General features: G+C 34.0%; 1 protein-coding gene across 1 annotated transcript in view; it reads left to right on the top strand.

The window, feature by feature from the left end:
• LOC103258548 (protocadherin-15-like) overlaps positions 1-17,060 on the top strand; it is a gene marked incomplete at its 3' end in the record, with an annotated part of 169,198 nt that overhangs the window by 61,884 nt on the left and 90,254 nt on the right. Inside the window, exon 5 of the mRNA XM_021711428.1 lies at positions 7,503-7,613. Coding sequence (XP_021567103.1) covers positions 7,503-7,613 — 111 coding nt within the window. The remainder of the gene's footprint in view (positions 1-7,502; positions 7,614-17,060) is intronic.

The following is a 17,060-nucleotide window of genomic DNA, read 5'->3' as shown; positions in this document are numbered from 1 at the left end:
GCAGGTGTGTGATGACAGAAAGTCCTCCATTTCCAAAAGGTTTCAAGTTTGTTTCCATACAAGTGTACATAGTAGTCTCTAATGATCTTTTGTATTTCTTCAGGACCAGATGTGACTTCATCTTTTGTGTTTCTGATTGTGTTTATTTAGGCTTTTTCTCTCTTTTTCTTGGTAAGTCTAGCTAAGGGACCATCGATCTTGTTTATCCTTACGAAGAACCAGCTTTTTGTTTCATTGATTTTTTTGTATTATCTTTTTGTCTTCTATGTCCTGGATTTGGGCTTTTATTTTGGTGATCTGGATTCTTTTGCTAAAATTAGGGTTTCTGTGGTCTTGCTTTTCCAGCTTTTTTAGGTGGCTTGTTAGGCTGTTAATTTGTGATCCTTCCATTTTCTTCATGTGCATTTGTAGGGATATAAATTCCCCTCTTACTACAGATTTCATCCCAGAGATTTTGGTAAGATATGTCTCAATTTTCATTTCTTTTCAGATATCTTTTAATCTCTGTTTTGATTTCATCATTGACCCGGGAGTTGTTTAGCATCATGCTGTTTAGTGTCCATGTCTTTGTGGGTTTTGGAGGAACCTTGTTGGTGTTGATGTTTATTTTTATTCCACTGTGGTCTAAGAAAGTGTATGGTAAAATTTCGATCCTTTTAAATTTGCTTATGCTTGATTTATGGCCAAGTATGTGGTCGATCTTAGAGTATGTTCCATGTGGTGATGAGTAGAATGTGTATTCTGTGGTCTTTGGATGGAGGGTTCTGTAGGTATCAATTAAGTTCATTTGATCAAGAGTCACATGGAGGTTTCGAATCTTGTTGCTGATTTTTGTCCTGATGTTCTGTCTAGGGTTGTGAGTGGGGTATTAAAGTTCCCAGCTGTGATGGTATTGGAGTCGATATCTTTTTTTAGTTTACCTAGGAGCTGCTTTATGAAAGTTGGTGCTCCTATGTTCGGTGCATATATGTTAAGATGGATATTTCTTGTTGATGGATTGAATCTTTTATCATTATGTAGTGGCCTTCTGTATCTTTTTTAATTTTTGATAGCTAAAGGGTATTTTGTCTGAGATTAAGATCATGACTCCTCCTTTCTTTTGTGTTCCATTCTTCTGAAAATTAGTTTCCCATTCTCTTACTTTGAGTCTGTGAGTGTCCTTTCTAGTGAGGTCAGTCTCTCTTTTTTTTTTTTTTTTTTGAGTTGGAGTCTCACTCTGTCTCCCAGACTGGAGTGCACTGGCCGCTCCTGGCCACCACAGCGTCGACCTTCTGGGCTCCGGCGATCCTTCTGCCTCAGCCTTCCAAGTAGCAGGAATTACAGGCCTGCACTACCACGCCAGGCTGATTTTTTGATTTATTGTAGAAATGAGGTCTTGCTGCCCAGGCAGGTCTCAAACCTGTGGGCTTAGTCAATCCACTCACCTCAGCCTCCCAAAGGTGCGGGATTACAGGCTGAGACACCAAGCCCTGTTGACGTGAGTGTCTTGAATGCAATAGATTTTTGTCTGGTGATATTTTATCCATTTTGCCATTCTATGTCTTTTCAGTGGTGCATTTAGTCCATTCACATTCAAACTAATTATTGAAATGTGAGAGTTGATCCCTATCATAATGTTCTTACAGAGTTGTTGTTCTCCCTGTTTATGTGTTGTCTTTCTTTTGGTTTTAGAGTTGGATCATGTGTCTTTTTAATCTTTTGCCTGTATTCTTGTGAAGAACGTTCTTGTTCTTTTTTCCTTTTCTTCTGTGTTCACTACTTTCTTAAGTGTTTCTTGTAGAGGTAGCCTTGTGGCAGCATAGTTTCTTAGGGATTGAATATCTGGGAAAGATTTCAATTCTCCCTCACTGATGAATCTTAGCTTGGCTGGGTAGGTTATTCTTGGTTGAAATTGTTTATCTTTCAGAACTTTAAAGATCGGGCTCCAAGCTCTCCTAGCCTGGAGGGTTTCTGTAGATAAATCTGCTGCTATTTTAATTGGTCTTCCCTGGTAGGTAGTCTGACCTTTTTCTCTTGCAGCCTTTAGGATTTTTTCTTTTATACCTACTTTGTTTAGGGGAATTATTATATGTCTGGGAGTTGGTCTTCTCATTTGTTGTCTTGCAGGGTTTCTCTGAATCTCTTGTGTTTGAATTTTTCATCCTTGATGAGATGAGGGAAGTTTTCTTGAATGATTTCATGAAATGTTTGTTCCTATGTGGCCTCCGTTTCTCTCTCTGCCTCAGGAATGCCAATTACTCTTAGGTTCAGTCTCTTTAAGTGGTCATTCATCCCTTGAAGGCTTTTTGCTGTCTTTTTGAGCTTCTTTTCTCTGTTTTTGACAGTTTGGGTTAGTTCTGTGTTTTGGTCTTTGAGCTCTGAGATTCTTTCTTCTGCTTGGCTAATTCTGCTTTCCATGCTTATTAGTTTGCTATTTATTTCCATCACAGTATTCTTTACTGCTGTTATTTCTGACATCAGCTCCTTCCTATTTTCCTCTTGTCTCTCTCAATTTTTTTAATTCTCTCTATTAATGTCTTGATGTCTTGGTTTGTTGCATATGACCAGTCATTCTGGGGGCTCTTCATTGTTTGTGTTTCAGAATCTGTTTTCTCAGTATCTGATCTCCAAGGGGACTGTGTGAAACCTTTATTCCTCTTTTGGTTTTTCTTCATTTGTGCAGTTTCCCCCCACCTACCTTTTCCTTCCCTCCATGTCACCGTCTTCTTTAATTCTGTTATTCAGGGGTGGAGGGGTTGTTTTTACTTCTGTTTGTTCAATCTCCTATTCTTCTTTATGTATGTCCTCTTACTTTGTTCAATTCTGGAGTTGCACTGTAGGTTGTAGGTGGTCCTTTTTGCAGTTTTGAGATTTACTTAACGGGGAAGCTGTGATTCATAATCTATCTGCAGATCCTGGTATCCACCCACGCAGGCGCAGAATCCGCCACAGGCTGGGAAGCTAAGCAGGGTTGCTCCGGTGAGCAGTTGGATGGGACAGCTTCTTACAGACAGGAATAAAGCCTTGTTAACTAAATTTCCACCACTTCCTAGTTACAGGCTAGTAAGGTGCGTTTGTGCTGAGGTTCTATCCTTAGGTCACCAGGAAATATGTATATGTGTGTGTGTGTGTGGGGGTATATGTAGCCTTTAATTTTTTTTCTTTTGAGTTGGCTTAATAGTCTTTAATCTGAATGGTGAATATCACAATGTTTATAAATGTAATATAGGTATGTAAGGTTGAACAGAATCTTTCCATTTTCTAAAAACTAATGATTGACCAAAGCCCCTAGCTGAAAAGAAATAGTGCTAACTATCCCATATTCCATTTCTAGAACATCTCTATTTGAGAGGCCTAACACCTCCTTCCAGACAGCTGTCATTTTATCTAAACTGATACTAACTGACTTTCACACATACTAATAAAGAGAGATATGTGGAATTGAAATCATCTTGGGAAACAGAATTGCTAGAGTGTCAACATTCCTTCTTCATCCCTTCTTATATAAGTGTGAATGTGTTTGGAGTGGGCATTACACCTGCCTCTAAGCCTATTTCCCTTGTCATTCCAATAGTGATACATTGGTTAACTGCCCTATGCCCTCATTTTTCTAAATGGAGAATTGCCCTTTATCTGACAATTGTTAAGTCACTGAACTGCCAGGAAGGTGTGGGTGGACCTTTCTTAATGGAGTCCAGATATTTGGGACCTGTGGGTTTTTAGCAATTTAGTCATTCATTGGATTTCCTTCATTAATACAGTGCAGGTAGATGTCAACATTTATAATCTCATCACCTTGAAGAAAATGGCCTGGTTTCAGAAATGTAAGGTTGCTTAAGGAAACGGGCATGGCTCTGTTTTCATACTCTTCTGATTTGTTGGCGGACCAAAGTTATAAGAACGAGAGAAGAAGAAAGTGAATAAATCCAGTGTCACTCCTAGACTCAACTCCTACTCTATTATTTTTCAAAATAAAACCTGAACCATCTGCATCATTATCATATGGCAGGTTTGTTAACAATACAGATTCTTGAGAATTTCTGGAATTTGGGAGAATAGATGCTAGGAACCTGCACTCCAAATGATATTTGTCTATGATCCTGATGCAGTCTAAACTTCAAGACATCATTATCCTATTCTCTCATGGCTTTACTATGTATTTTTTAAATTTACTTTTTTCTTGCTAAATTTAGCTTTTTGTCCTCCTCAAGTAAAAGCTTTAGAAATGTCATTAGGGCAGGACATTCACTGGGAGCTGATCTAATCCAATCTTCTTTTTATGAGAGGAAAAAGACTATTCAAAAGATATGTCCACATTTTGCTTCTGATTCTTTTCTTGATTATTATTCTATGTTTTAGAGACAGAGTGAATACTTAATAAATATTTTAATTAATACATTTATTAACTTTGATATAGAAGTTTTCCATATGCAACATTTCAGAAGCACCATTGATCATAAAAAATATATACTTTGCTTATGTTTTTTAGAATACAAGTATTTATGAAACACCTAATAAAATTAATATCTGAGATATTTTTGAGATGAACTTAGCTGAAAAGAATTCAGTTCAATTGAAAAAACTTCAAAGAGCAATAGCATCACTAAGAACTCTATTTGTAATAATTCTAAAAATGTTCAATGAAATCTGTCAATAACAATGAATAGTATTGCAAACATTAATTAAGTGGCTTTTCTAGAGCTATAATATAAGTATTTCTATATCAGAGACTAAGACCCTTGAGGAATCTGTGAAGCAAAACAGAAAATGAACAAATAATGAATGCTGTTTGGAAAATATAGTATAACATTACATCAAAGACAATTCTAAATTGGATAACAAAGAAGGTTTCACTGAATAGCATTTGCAAAGTTTACTACCCAGAGAAATGAATGATGGGTGGTTTAGACTGAAGAAAAATAAGAGCAAATGTCAGATGTGATAGGAGCAAATGTCAGATGTGAAGAGCCATAGCCAGTACTGAGAACAGAGGGGCCTAGGGTGTGAGGGACACAGAGACAGGAGATAAGCATGTTTCAAAGTGCTTGCAGTAGCAAACAATTCTTAAATAAAACTAAATTAAATACAACTTACCCATAAAAGTATTTTATTGTCTCTCATAAGAGGCTGCTCAGAGATGAGGCAATCACGACTTTTTTCAGCAACTCAAAGATGACTCAGATCTAAGTCCTTTTCATTTTATCCTCTGCTATCATTAGCATGTTTGTTATTTCTCCTTAATTAGTTATATCAATAGCCCCCAAAGGGATGCCAAAGTTCCAAGTGTTATATTCTGACAGCAACATTTATAACAGAAAAAAAAGGTGTGTTTCTTTTCTTGACTCTCTCTTTACAACTAAGAGAATTCTTCCATTTTATCCAGAATTGGATCACATGTTCATTTCCAAAAGAATTCCTGGTAAAGATAATGGAAAACCATTAATTAACATTTCAGTTAGAGACATAACCTCCTCTAAAGCACAAAGCCATCAGATATCTGAGCTAATTTGGAATTCTGAGTTCAGGGATGAGATTAGTCTTAGGGTAAACAACCTACAATATCTTCTATATGTATGCTAGGAACAGACATATGTTTCTATCATCATTGAGTTACTAAAATGTAACAACCTTATTAATAACACATTTGAATATATTTAACAGTGTCAATGGAAAGTATTAACTAAGCTTTTGGCCATAAACTTCCCTGTCATAATTGGGAGTCTTACTCATAGGTATAAGCAGTGTTTAATAGGCAAACATTTAGGGAAAGTGTCAAATGTCTGTTTTGAATTATAAATATGCTTCCTGATATGTTTTCTGCATATAAGAATATTTAAAAGTGTTACTTTTAAATTATTGCATCCCAAGAAGATTTTCAAAGCCAATTATGTGAGTACAGAATGATTTATTTAAAAATATATATCAATTGTGTACAGTGTATCTGTGTACGTATGTATCTTCATGCACCAGAAAAAAAGAGAGAGTGATCACAACTCTAAATATGGAAGGTTAATCTACACACATTTCATTGATTGACCCTGAAATGGGAAATTTGAATCAGCTATTTTCTTATTACACTTTTTATGTGACTCTGAAGAATACACCTGCACTAAGTTGAGAGTGTAAACACACACACACACACACACACACACACACACACACACACACACACTATTTTTCTTTTACATTTCCTTTACATTTCCCTGTCTCCTTTTCTTTTCCCTTCCTCCTTCTTTCTTCTTTCTCTCCTTCTCCTCTTCCTCCTCCTCCTTCTTCTCCTCCTTGCGCAACAATCTAATGGAGATCCAAGTTAAATATTTCATCCAGTGCTCACAACCAAAACCACAAGCACAAGCACAACTGCACAAATCAATCAAAGAAACAGAAAAAACAGTTTCTGAGCTGGGGGTTAAAATCATTTGTTGTACCTGTTGAGAAATTATATTATTATGCTTCAAAATGATACTAAAATATGAAAGTGATGTAAGATATTTTTAAAGGTAAGAAATTAATCTTATAACTTATAGTCATTTTAGGTTTGAATACATTTACACTGAGGGCTGCTTACACAAGAGCAGTAGTGTCACTTTTACGACCTGCATGTTACCCGGAAAAAACTCTATCCCAGGCAGGATAGGGAACTTAAGTAATAATCTGAAGTTTTGGAGCTTGACATAAACAGAACAAAAAACTTATAACCTGTATTTTTTTTATAACAAACTGTTTCTGCTTCATACAGTCATATGCTGGTGAATGATTGGCAACATATAGAACAGTAGTCTCATAACATTATAATATCATAGTTCTACTGTATCTTTTCTGTGTTTAATTATGTTTAGATACATAATACTGGTCACTGTGTTACAGATGCCTACAGTATTCAGTACAGTAACATGCAGTAAAGACTTGTAGTCTAAGAGCAATAGGCTATACCACATAGTCTAGGTGGGTAGTAACCTTTATCACCTAGGTTTCTGGTAAGAACATTCTATGGTATTCACACAATGATGAAATCTCCTACCAGCACATTTCTCAGAATGTATCCTCCTCATCATTAAGTGACTCATGACTATTTTTGCATTTAGTGCTTGAAAATACTTGAAACACAGAATGAAATGAGAAACAGTGTTGAAAATTGATATGTAGCAATTACAAGTTTAATGTTTGGACACTGTGGTGTTAATAATGGTGAAAAGATAATATGGTACCTTTTCAAATACCTGGACTTTGATTCATAACTATTCCTAGGCTATTGATTAATAATCCTAATAATATACAGAAAATACTATGACATGAAACAAGTTTTTTGGTTTTCTTTTTCAATGGACTCTGGGGAGACCCCATTGGTCAGAATTAAATGTTTTGAGAAATGATGAGAATAGTGAATCTGAAGCTTATACTCATTCTGATTTCAGTGATAAGCATGTCATCTGTAACTTTCAAGAGGACTAAATTACAATATCAAGTTATCTAATTCATCTGATATTCAAATAATCTGAAGTTTTTATCTTTAATATTTGCAGACATCCAATGACACCTTTGAAATTCCTCTAATGTTGACTGGAAATGTAGTGTTAAGGAAGAGGCTCAACTATGAAGATAAGACTCACTACTTTGTCATCATTCAAGCTAATGTGAGTAACGAATATCTCTTTAATTCTCCTGTAAGATTATAAAATAAAAACTTGTCCAAAATATATCATACATTTTGGTATAATTCATTTTCTCTTTAGGCACCATTACTCTTGGTGGTGTTTGTATATTACAGTCTTCTAGATGGGGAAAGAGATGAAATAGAATTGTTTTCACTCACTGTATTCTTCACCCTCTAAATCACTTCACCCTCTAAATCACTCATCACATATTTCCCATACTCCAATCATTTGACTTTAGCTTATACTGAAGTATTTATCAAAGTATGATCCACCAAACAACTGCAGTAGAATCACTTTGGTAGCATATTAAAAATAGAGATTTGGGTACCCTACCCCAAATGTCCTGAATAAAAACCTCAGAGGAATGTCAGCATTTTTAGTTAGCTCCTCAGGGGATTCTGAAGTACATCGAAGGTACATAACCACTGACTAATTGGTAATCTTTTTCCTCCTGGCTATTATTTATTAAATTGTTGCTCACTAGATGTCACCTATCATGCCCACGACTGAAGTTTATGGTAATGTATGTAGTTGACAACAATAACAGAAAAATTTGAAAAACAGTTGCTTATACAATGTGGGCATTGATTGTCGTTATTAGTATTAGTTTAATAAAACTACTGGAATTATGTGGCTCAAAGTTTAGTTTGTCAGCTCAGTTATGTTACCAAGGATTTGATTTTTTCATCCTTATAGTCCTCTCTTCCCTGAAACTTGGCTATTTTTTCTAGTGCCTTATCTGCTGAGAATGAGTTGAATACCACAGCCATTATGCATCACAACTACATTTCAATTCTGAATGTAAGCAGGTGGAAAGAGTAGTAAAACTAAAACCCATTTTATGTTTGTTGATTCCCCCTCATTTTATATATGAATAGACTCTATTCAGAGTTCTTTCTGCCCAACTTCTCTTTACAGAATTGGATCGCATGAGCCACATAGCAGAAAGGAAGGAAGTCTGTATGTGTCGAAATGGAATGAGATAGTCACCTGGATTACACCACTTATGGCTCATATATTGGGACTAGCCACACTAATTACTTGAATTTTTTTTTTAGCAAAAATAAGAATGGGACTAACATTTGAGCAAAAAAAACTATCAAGGCCCATCATAGATAGTTACTAACATTGAAGCAGTCCCACAATAAGTGACAGTTTCATTCTCTAAAGTAGCAGTTAGGAAATAAGCTATCAAGCCATGAAAAGATATGAAGAAATCTTAAGTGCACATTTCTAAGCAAAAGAAACCATTATGAAAATGTTACTTACTGTACCATTCCAATACATGACATTCTGGAAAAGGCAAAACTATGGAGATAGATATAAAAATCGGTGAATGCCAGAGGTTGGGTTGTTGAGGGAGCAGATAGAAAGGAATGAATAGAAAGTTCACAAAGGATTTTTAAGGCAATTCAAATATTTTGTATGGTACTATAGCGGTGGATTCATTTTATTACACATTTGTCCAAACCCATGGAATGTACAGCACCAAGAGTGATCATTAATGTAAACTATTAACTTTGGGGGATTATGATGTGTTAATGTAGGTTCATCAGTTGTAACTAGTATACCACTCTGATGAGAGATGTTGATAACCGAGGAGGCTATGTGTGTGTGGAGACTAGAGTTTATGTGCCTTCTTCTCAATTTTGGGATCAACGTATTGCAATACTTTTGAAAATTTGCCAAAATTAAAATAATATATGTATCTTAAAAGTATACATATATATATACACACACACATATGTAAATACATATAGATATACATTTATATATCTATAAATATATATGTGCCTTCCTCTCAATTTTGGGAATGATGTATTGCAATACTTTTGAAATTTTGCCTAGATTAAAATAATATATGTATCTTTTTTTTTTTTTTTTTTGAGTTGGAGTCTCACTCTGTCGTGCAAACTGGAGTGCAATGGCCGCTCCTGGCCACCGCAGCCTCAACCTGCTGGGCTCCGGCGATCCTTCCTCCTCAGCCTTCCGAGTAGCCAGAATTACAGGCGCGTGCTACCACGCCCGGCTAATTTTTTTATTTATTGTAGAGATGAGGTCTCGCCTGCCCAGGCGGGTCTCGAACTCGCGGGCTCAGGCAATCCACTCACCTCAGCCTCCCAAAGGTGCGGGATTACAGGCTGAGCCACCGAGTCTGGCTAATATATGTATCTTAAAATTATATATATATACACACACATATGTAAATATGCATAGATATACATTTATACTATTTTCTTAGAGTAATTCAATTTTTAATAATTCATGTTTAAACAATAAATCGTGAGGCCTTAAATGACTTATGAAATGCTGTAATGATATCACAATGTACTCCAAGCATTAATCTAAGTACTCTTTTGTTTGTTAACTTATTAAACTTCATCAGAATCCTAACAGTATTCCAAAATAATAGACCTTATTTAAAAAAATAAAAGGTAGTTAGTCTCTGAAGCAGACTCTGACTTTGACAACTCCTAAGCATTGTAATCTTTGTAGTCTTACTCAGAGAACACAAAGCAAAAATATCCTCAATCAGCTGTTATGAGCAAGTTCATGTGCAACAAGATGTCATTTTCTTGTATTTCACCTAAAAGAAAGTGTGTATGTGTATAGATAGATATATAATTAAATATATGTAGATAAAGATATTAATTTAATTTTTGAAGTCAAATTTATAAGCTTGTATTCAGTTTTCTTCTTTTTTAAACTACATATTTATTTATTATTGTTATTATTTTTTTTACTTTTTATATCAAGTGGAAGATACCAGAGTGAAAAAATGCATATGTGGGAAAATGTAAAATTAGAGGTCACTCAGGGGTCCTGAAAAACACTAAATACTTTTTTTTTCTATTTAAGTGAAGATGTGAAGAAATGGTACAATTTCCCTTGAATGACTCAATATCTGTAAAACAACTAACAAAAAAGTTAGATTGCAATAGAACACATTTGTAAGCTAGTTGTTTTATTATGCTATTTAAAATGAGCTGATTTTAAAAACTAGAAATGCAAGATAAAAGATTCTGAATTGCTGTCTAATTTTTTTAAAATTTATAATGACATCTGGAACAATTTGTATCCATTTTGATAGTTCACTCCTAACTGAGGTAGTGATGAGTTTTTACCATTTCAGGGATTAAAAATTGTAAAATAGACGAATATATGTGAATCATCAAAAGGAAGGTAAAGGATTGGAAAGAAGTAGAAAGAGATCAACATTTATTTGTAACAACAAATTTTTATTACAAATGTAAATCATACAGTATAAAATGTAAATGTTAAATACAGAATTTTTTTAGTGTTTTAAAAAGTTTTCAGAACTACATAATTTTAATATATTTATAATATACCAAAATAAGGACACCTCACAGTTGATTTAACTATGCTCTATTTTTGTTTGCTTGTTTGTTTTAGGTGCCAAATTTGTAGCTTCCCTCACAACTCTGATAAGGGGCAGTGAGTGTACTACAGTAGTAAAAGCATGAACTCTGGAACCATGCTGCCTGAGTTCGAGTCCCAGTTCTTCCATTAATTAGCTGTGTAACTTCAAGCATTTTTTTCTGTATTAATTTCCTAACCAGTAAAATGGAGATATTAATAAAATATGCCACATAGGATTCTGGTGAACTTTAGCAAATTAGCAAACAAAAAAGTACTTATACTAATGCTTAGAGTATATTGTGATATAATTACAGCATTACATAGTCATCTAAGTCCTAACAATTTATTGTTTAACAATGCAAAATTGAATTACTATGTGATTATATACATGTATATCTATACATATATATTTATATATTTTTAATCATAGCAAATAACATATTATTTTCAAAAGTATTTCAACACATCACATTCCTACAAATGATAAAGGAGGCACATTTTAGTATAATTTCCATCTTTAGATATAAATACATAAAATATGTCTCAACTTTCTTTTCATATCTCTCCTAAGTTGTTATTGTTTTATTGGTGGTATGTAAACCAACGCTCTTTTACATTAAAAACCAATATATTCTCATACTGTCTTAGTTATTAAAATATGTGCAATCAATATTAACTTTAAATGCATGATCTCTAAAAAGCTAATTAGAAGTCAATGGCAAATGATTGGACATTACTCAGTTTTGACCTGATTTTTCTCATGGTACATGCTTTTGACTGATTTTTAAAGGGAACAAATCAAATTACATGTAGTTGAGAGGTTTCTTTTTATGTTTTCATTTTACACATTATGATTCCACATTAATATGATTGAGTTTTGACTAATCCATGTTAGAAAACTTGTCACTTGTTTTATTGAGAATTTTATTTGAGATATTATTGTCTATGCTGTTTACCTATAATATGGACACAATCAAAGAATGAATAATTCCAGACAAAACTGGAGTGGGTGACCTAGAAAAACAAGATCAGAAATGTACAAAGATTTTCCTTTTGTTGAAATTTACAATATATTTCACTACTATTTACTCCAATTTTTATGTTACCCTAATTCACAAAAGAATCAAACTCATCTCTTTACATGTAGATTTTCTTAAAAGTCAGCTTTCATTTGTATTACTGTTATCCTAAGTGAACTATTAAGGACATTCTGGTATTCAAGATTATTTAATTTTCCAAAAGAAAAAGTTTATATTTCATTACAGTCATAGCAAACTGCTTTTCAGAAATAATCACACTATGATCTTCCTTTACTTTTGCTTCCTACTCGCAATGTGGAATGTGTTAATTTTAAGCTCATTGATTGTAGCTCTCTCAGTTTATTGGACATTCCCTGGGGAATGAGAGTCATATGGAGGACAGAGGTTGATAGTTTAAGGGAACTAATATTTACAGAGTATTTGTCTAGTAAAGATATGTAGGAATGTGGAGGTGTCGACAAGTGTGCATAAAAATTAAGGAAAAATAGCTAGCTATCTTTAAAAAATGTTTGTTTTTTTCCAGGAGAAAAAAAGACCCCCCACTTCTAATTTGAGTTACACCAATATAATTTTTGTACTTTTTCCCTTAAATAAAGAAATCTAACAGAATCAAGGTACTAGGAAAAATTTTTTAAATTTTAGTCAGCTGTATTCTATCTATCATTGGTGAGCAGAAGAAAAACAAGCACCTCTGTGGTCTTAGGCAACTAAGAGGGGAAAAAAATGACTTCGAGACACTCTAGCTATGTTGCAGTTTTTTGCTACTGCAAATACTTGATAAGGTAATGAAATAGTATTTAATATATGTATCTATGAGTCTTGTAGGTGCTTCCAACCATTTTGTTAAGCCACAAACAACTTGAATACTGATTATTTAAATGCTAGATGTCTATTCCAGGCCTGCTATGACATTGCTTAAAAATTATGCAAAACGTCAATATGGTTGTTTCATACTCATTTAAAACCTAATCTTATATAATTTCATGTTATTCGTTAGAGTCCACATCTTTCCACATGACTAACATTTACTTAAAGCACTGTTAAATATAAAGCATGTACTAAACTAATTACAAATTAGCACTTGCCACTGGTTTAAACAAATAATAATTGTCAGTTAAACTATTTTGCAAGGAAAATCCTATTCATTGGGATGAAAGAATTAATGTCCAACTTATCATCTATTAGAGGGGTTTTATTGCCTTAACCTTATCATAGTTAAAATATTTATAATTTTATAAAAAGGTGCTTCATAAAAAGAGTGGATTGTGACAATGAGATATAGTTCTAAGCTACTTATGCAGGGTAACATTTTTTGAAGATCTACTAAGCATACATCTTTTTAAAATTAGTTCTTCCTAGTATTTATTAATGAAAATTTCAACTCATTTAGTAAATCATTCAATCAAAAGCAGTGGGGTATCTTTGATATGCCAGACACTATGTTACAATGCAATTCTGAAGATTTCTATTGTAGTCATATCAGCCAGAGTACAGGAAGTATTGCATATAGATTCTAAGGATTCAGGGATCAGATGAACACACTACCTCTCTGTGAACATTGACAGAATATTCTGGCTAGGTCAAATTTTACCATCTCCTGAATATTCCATGTGATTTATTGATTCTGTGTTGAAAATAATGTGTAGACTTTTAAACTCCCATATATCAGTTTTTGTGCTAGATTATTTGTTTTATCACCTGTAATACCTTATATTTAGCTCAACTCACAGTTGTTACATATTTATTCAGTTTTAGAGCAACTAATTAAAGCTTTCGTGTTACTAAATGTTTAATGCTAAACAATATATACATGATGTGAAATATTAATGCATGTTGAGAAAATATAAATTAAGCATTTGTATTGGTACACACTTGGTAGTTTAACCATCAGAAATTTATTTTTTCATGAAACTGGAGGCTAGAAATTTCAGATCGAGGTCCACCAGGGTCTGTCTGGTGAGGGTGTTCTTCCTGGCTGGTAGATGACATCCTTCTCTCTTTGTGCTGATGTTGTCTTTCACCTGTTTTCAAGTGTAGAGGGAGTGACGGAAAGAGATTTTGAGAAAGAGAGAGAGTAAGAGACCAGGTTCTGGGACCTCTATTTATAAGGACATTAATCTTGCTGTATCTCGGCCCCATGCTTATGACGGCTTATAACATTCACAGTACAGGCCCTATCTCCAAATGTAGTCACATTGAGTGTTTCATCATAAGTGGTTGAAGAACACAATTTAGTCCATAGTAGAAACTGACTTTGCATAAAATTTTAGAAAATATTCTTGCTTGCTAATTACAGCACAGTTTCCTAAATTAATAAAATATTATTTTATTTTTAATATTCAAAATTTAAATATACTTTTTATAAAGAGGAAAGAAGAATAATGTGGAAAAAAATGGAAGAGAGGAAGGAAGGAAATCTTCTTGGTAGCTTTTCTTTTTTTTTTTGAGTTGGAGTCTCACTCTGTCACCCAGACTGGAGTGCAGTGGCCGCTCCCGGCCACCGCAGCCTCTACCTGCTGGGTTCCAGTGATCCTTCCGCCTCAGCCTTCCAAGTAGCTGGAATTACAGGCATGCGCTACCACGCCCGGCTGATTTTTTGATTTATTGAAGAGATGAGGTCTCGCTGCCCAGGCGGGTCTCGAACCCGTGGGCTCAGGCAATCCACTCACCTCAGCCTCCCAAAGACGCGGGATTACAGGCTGAGCCACCGAGCCCGGCTTCTTGGTAGCTTTTCATATTCATTGGACAATGAATGAAAATGAATATTTGATGAAATTATATAAAATGTCTATGAAAATACTAATTTTTTAACCATTCACAATTTAGAATGAAATTTATTTTATTCAGAACAATCTTGAACAGTAAATAGAAAATTACTAGAAACATCAAAAGTGTGTTTTATTTTGGTGTTGTCTTCATCACCGAAGGATTTTTTTTTTTTAAAGATGAATTTTAAAAATTAAATCTGATTCCAAACTGCAAAAAGAATATCATAGATTAGCTTTATCATATTTGGTTTGCAGTTCTGAGTGTGCAAGAAACCTATTTTCAAATCTTTCCGCATGTTATGTATATTGATAACAAATTGTGGAGAATTCCCACATGTGTGGAAACAGTATTCATAGCTGTCATTGCTACATCTCTGTTCATTGTAAGTTGTCCATTTATCAAATTTCCCTCTTAAAAATGCAAAGTTTATAGATTAATATTCTGTAAAAAGTATCTTTGCCCAATACAAGATGAAAGATTCCATTATGTTTAGTAAGTATTCTCTCTTATGCACCAATATCCACTCTATAGAATAGTGAAAATGATCTAAGGAAACAGATAATAGAGGGAGATTCAATTGTGATAGACTGAAAGAAAAATGTTAAGATAGAAAACATTCAAATTTAGCTATTATGTTGTTTTGTTGATGACATGTAAGGAATAAGACTAAGTGACATGGAAGTGCCTCTCTATGTGTGTTATATGCATGCCCCATCCATACATCACATAAAATGTTATCTATTGAATATTTTCTCAAATTAAACTTAGACTGACTCAGTTTTTTAAACATAATATTTTAAGCAATCCTAATTTTAAGTGGGGAGCTATTATCTTTGGACATGTGCATGTAGTCCCAACTACTGAGGAGGCAGAGATGCGGGGATTGCTTGAGCCCAGGTGTTTGAGGTCACCCTGGGCAACATAGCAAGACTCTATCCTTAAAACAAATATTTTTTTAAAAGAGAAATTTTCAAAAAATATCTCCAATACCTAAATAAATATAAAAAATATTTTAAATACATCATTTTATTAACTTATGTTAATACATTGTTGAATAAAACATGTTAGGCATAAAACAAGTAAATGTAACAAAAGTTTTTCATACTTTTAAGGAGGCTTTTCAGAATTTTCTAGAAATTAATAAAGTTGTGTCTTAATTCTTAAACTTTAAGATAACTTCACAAACAAGATGAAGATGGTATCACTAAAGGATTTAATACACTGGATCATGCAACATATAGGAAAATATATGTTAAAAATATAACCTAATAGTCTTCTTGAGATTACATTTTCTTAATATTTGTAACTTTTCTAGTAGTAAATGAATCCCTTAATAATAGTATGAGAAGCTGTGTCCACATCTTTTTTTTTTTTTTTAAGACTTTCACAACCAGAGTATTGAGGTCTACAACTTGGAAGGTACTCAAGATATGCTGATTGAATAAATCATTGCATCGTTTATCCATTAATTCATATATCATAGACATAGCCATAACTCAAATAAAAGACCTATCAGCATAAAAAATGGCAAGTTTGATGAGCTAGTTGTATTTTTCTAAAACTTTTATGTGTACTTAATTTAATTTTGTTTTTGGTTGAAGTCTCCCTCTCTTACTCAAGCTGGAGTGCAGTGGCATGCTCATGGTCACCACAGCCTCAATCTGCTGGGCTCAGGTGATCCTTCCACCTCAGTCTTCCAAATAGCTGAAAGTACAGGCATGCACCACCACATTTTTTTTTTTTTTTTTTTAGAGAAGAGTTATCACCAACTTGCCTAGGCTGGTCTCAAATCCTTGGGTTCAGACAGTCTTCTCGCCTCTGCCTCCCAAAGTACAGGGATTACAGAAATAAGTCACCATGCCCAGCATAATTTTATTTTTTATATTTTTTTTAAACAGGGTCTCACTCTGTCACCCAGGCTAGAGTGTAGTACTAAAGTCAGAATTCACTACAACCTCATTTTCATGAGCTCAAGTGATGCTCTTTCCTCAGACTCCCTAAGTAGCTAGGATTGTACGCATGTGCTACTATGCCCAGCCAAATTTTATTTTATTTTATTTTATTTCATTGTACAGACAGGGTGTTGCTATGTTGCCCAGGCTGGTCTTGAACTCATGACCTCAAACAATCCTCCCAGTTAGGGCTCCCAAAGTGCGGGGATTATAGACTTGAGGAGTTGTGCCCATTTACTTTAAGTTAATTTTTTTTTTTTTTTGAGTTGGAATCTCACTCTGTC

This window comes from Carlito syrichta, unplaced genomic scaffold, assembly GCF_000164805.1.
Source record: "Carlito syrichta isolate Samal-C Ts95f unplaced genomic scaffold, Tarsius_syrichta-2.0.1 Scaffold302281, whole genome shotgun sequence".
NCBI classification, from domain to species: Eukaryota; Metazoa; Chordata; class Mammalia; order Primates; family Tarsiidae; genus Carlito; species Carlito syrichta.
The sequence above is the reverse complement of the archived record's forward strand: the minus strand, read 5'-3'. Positions and strand labels throughout refer to the sequence as shown.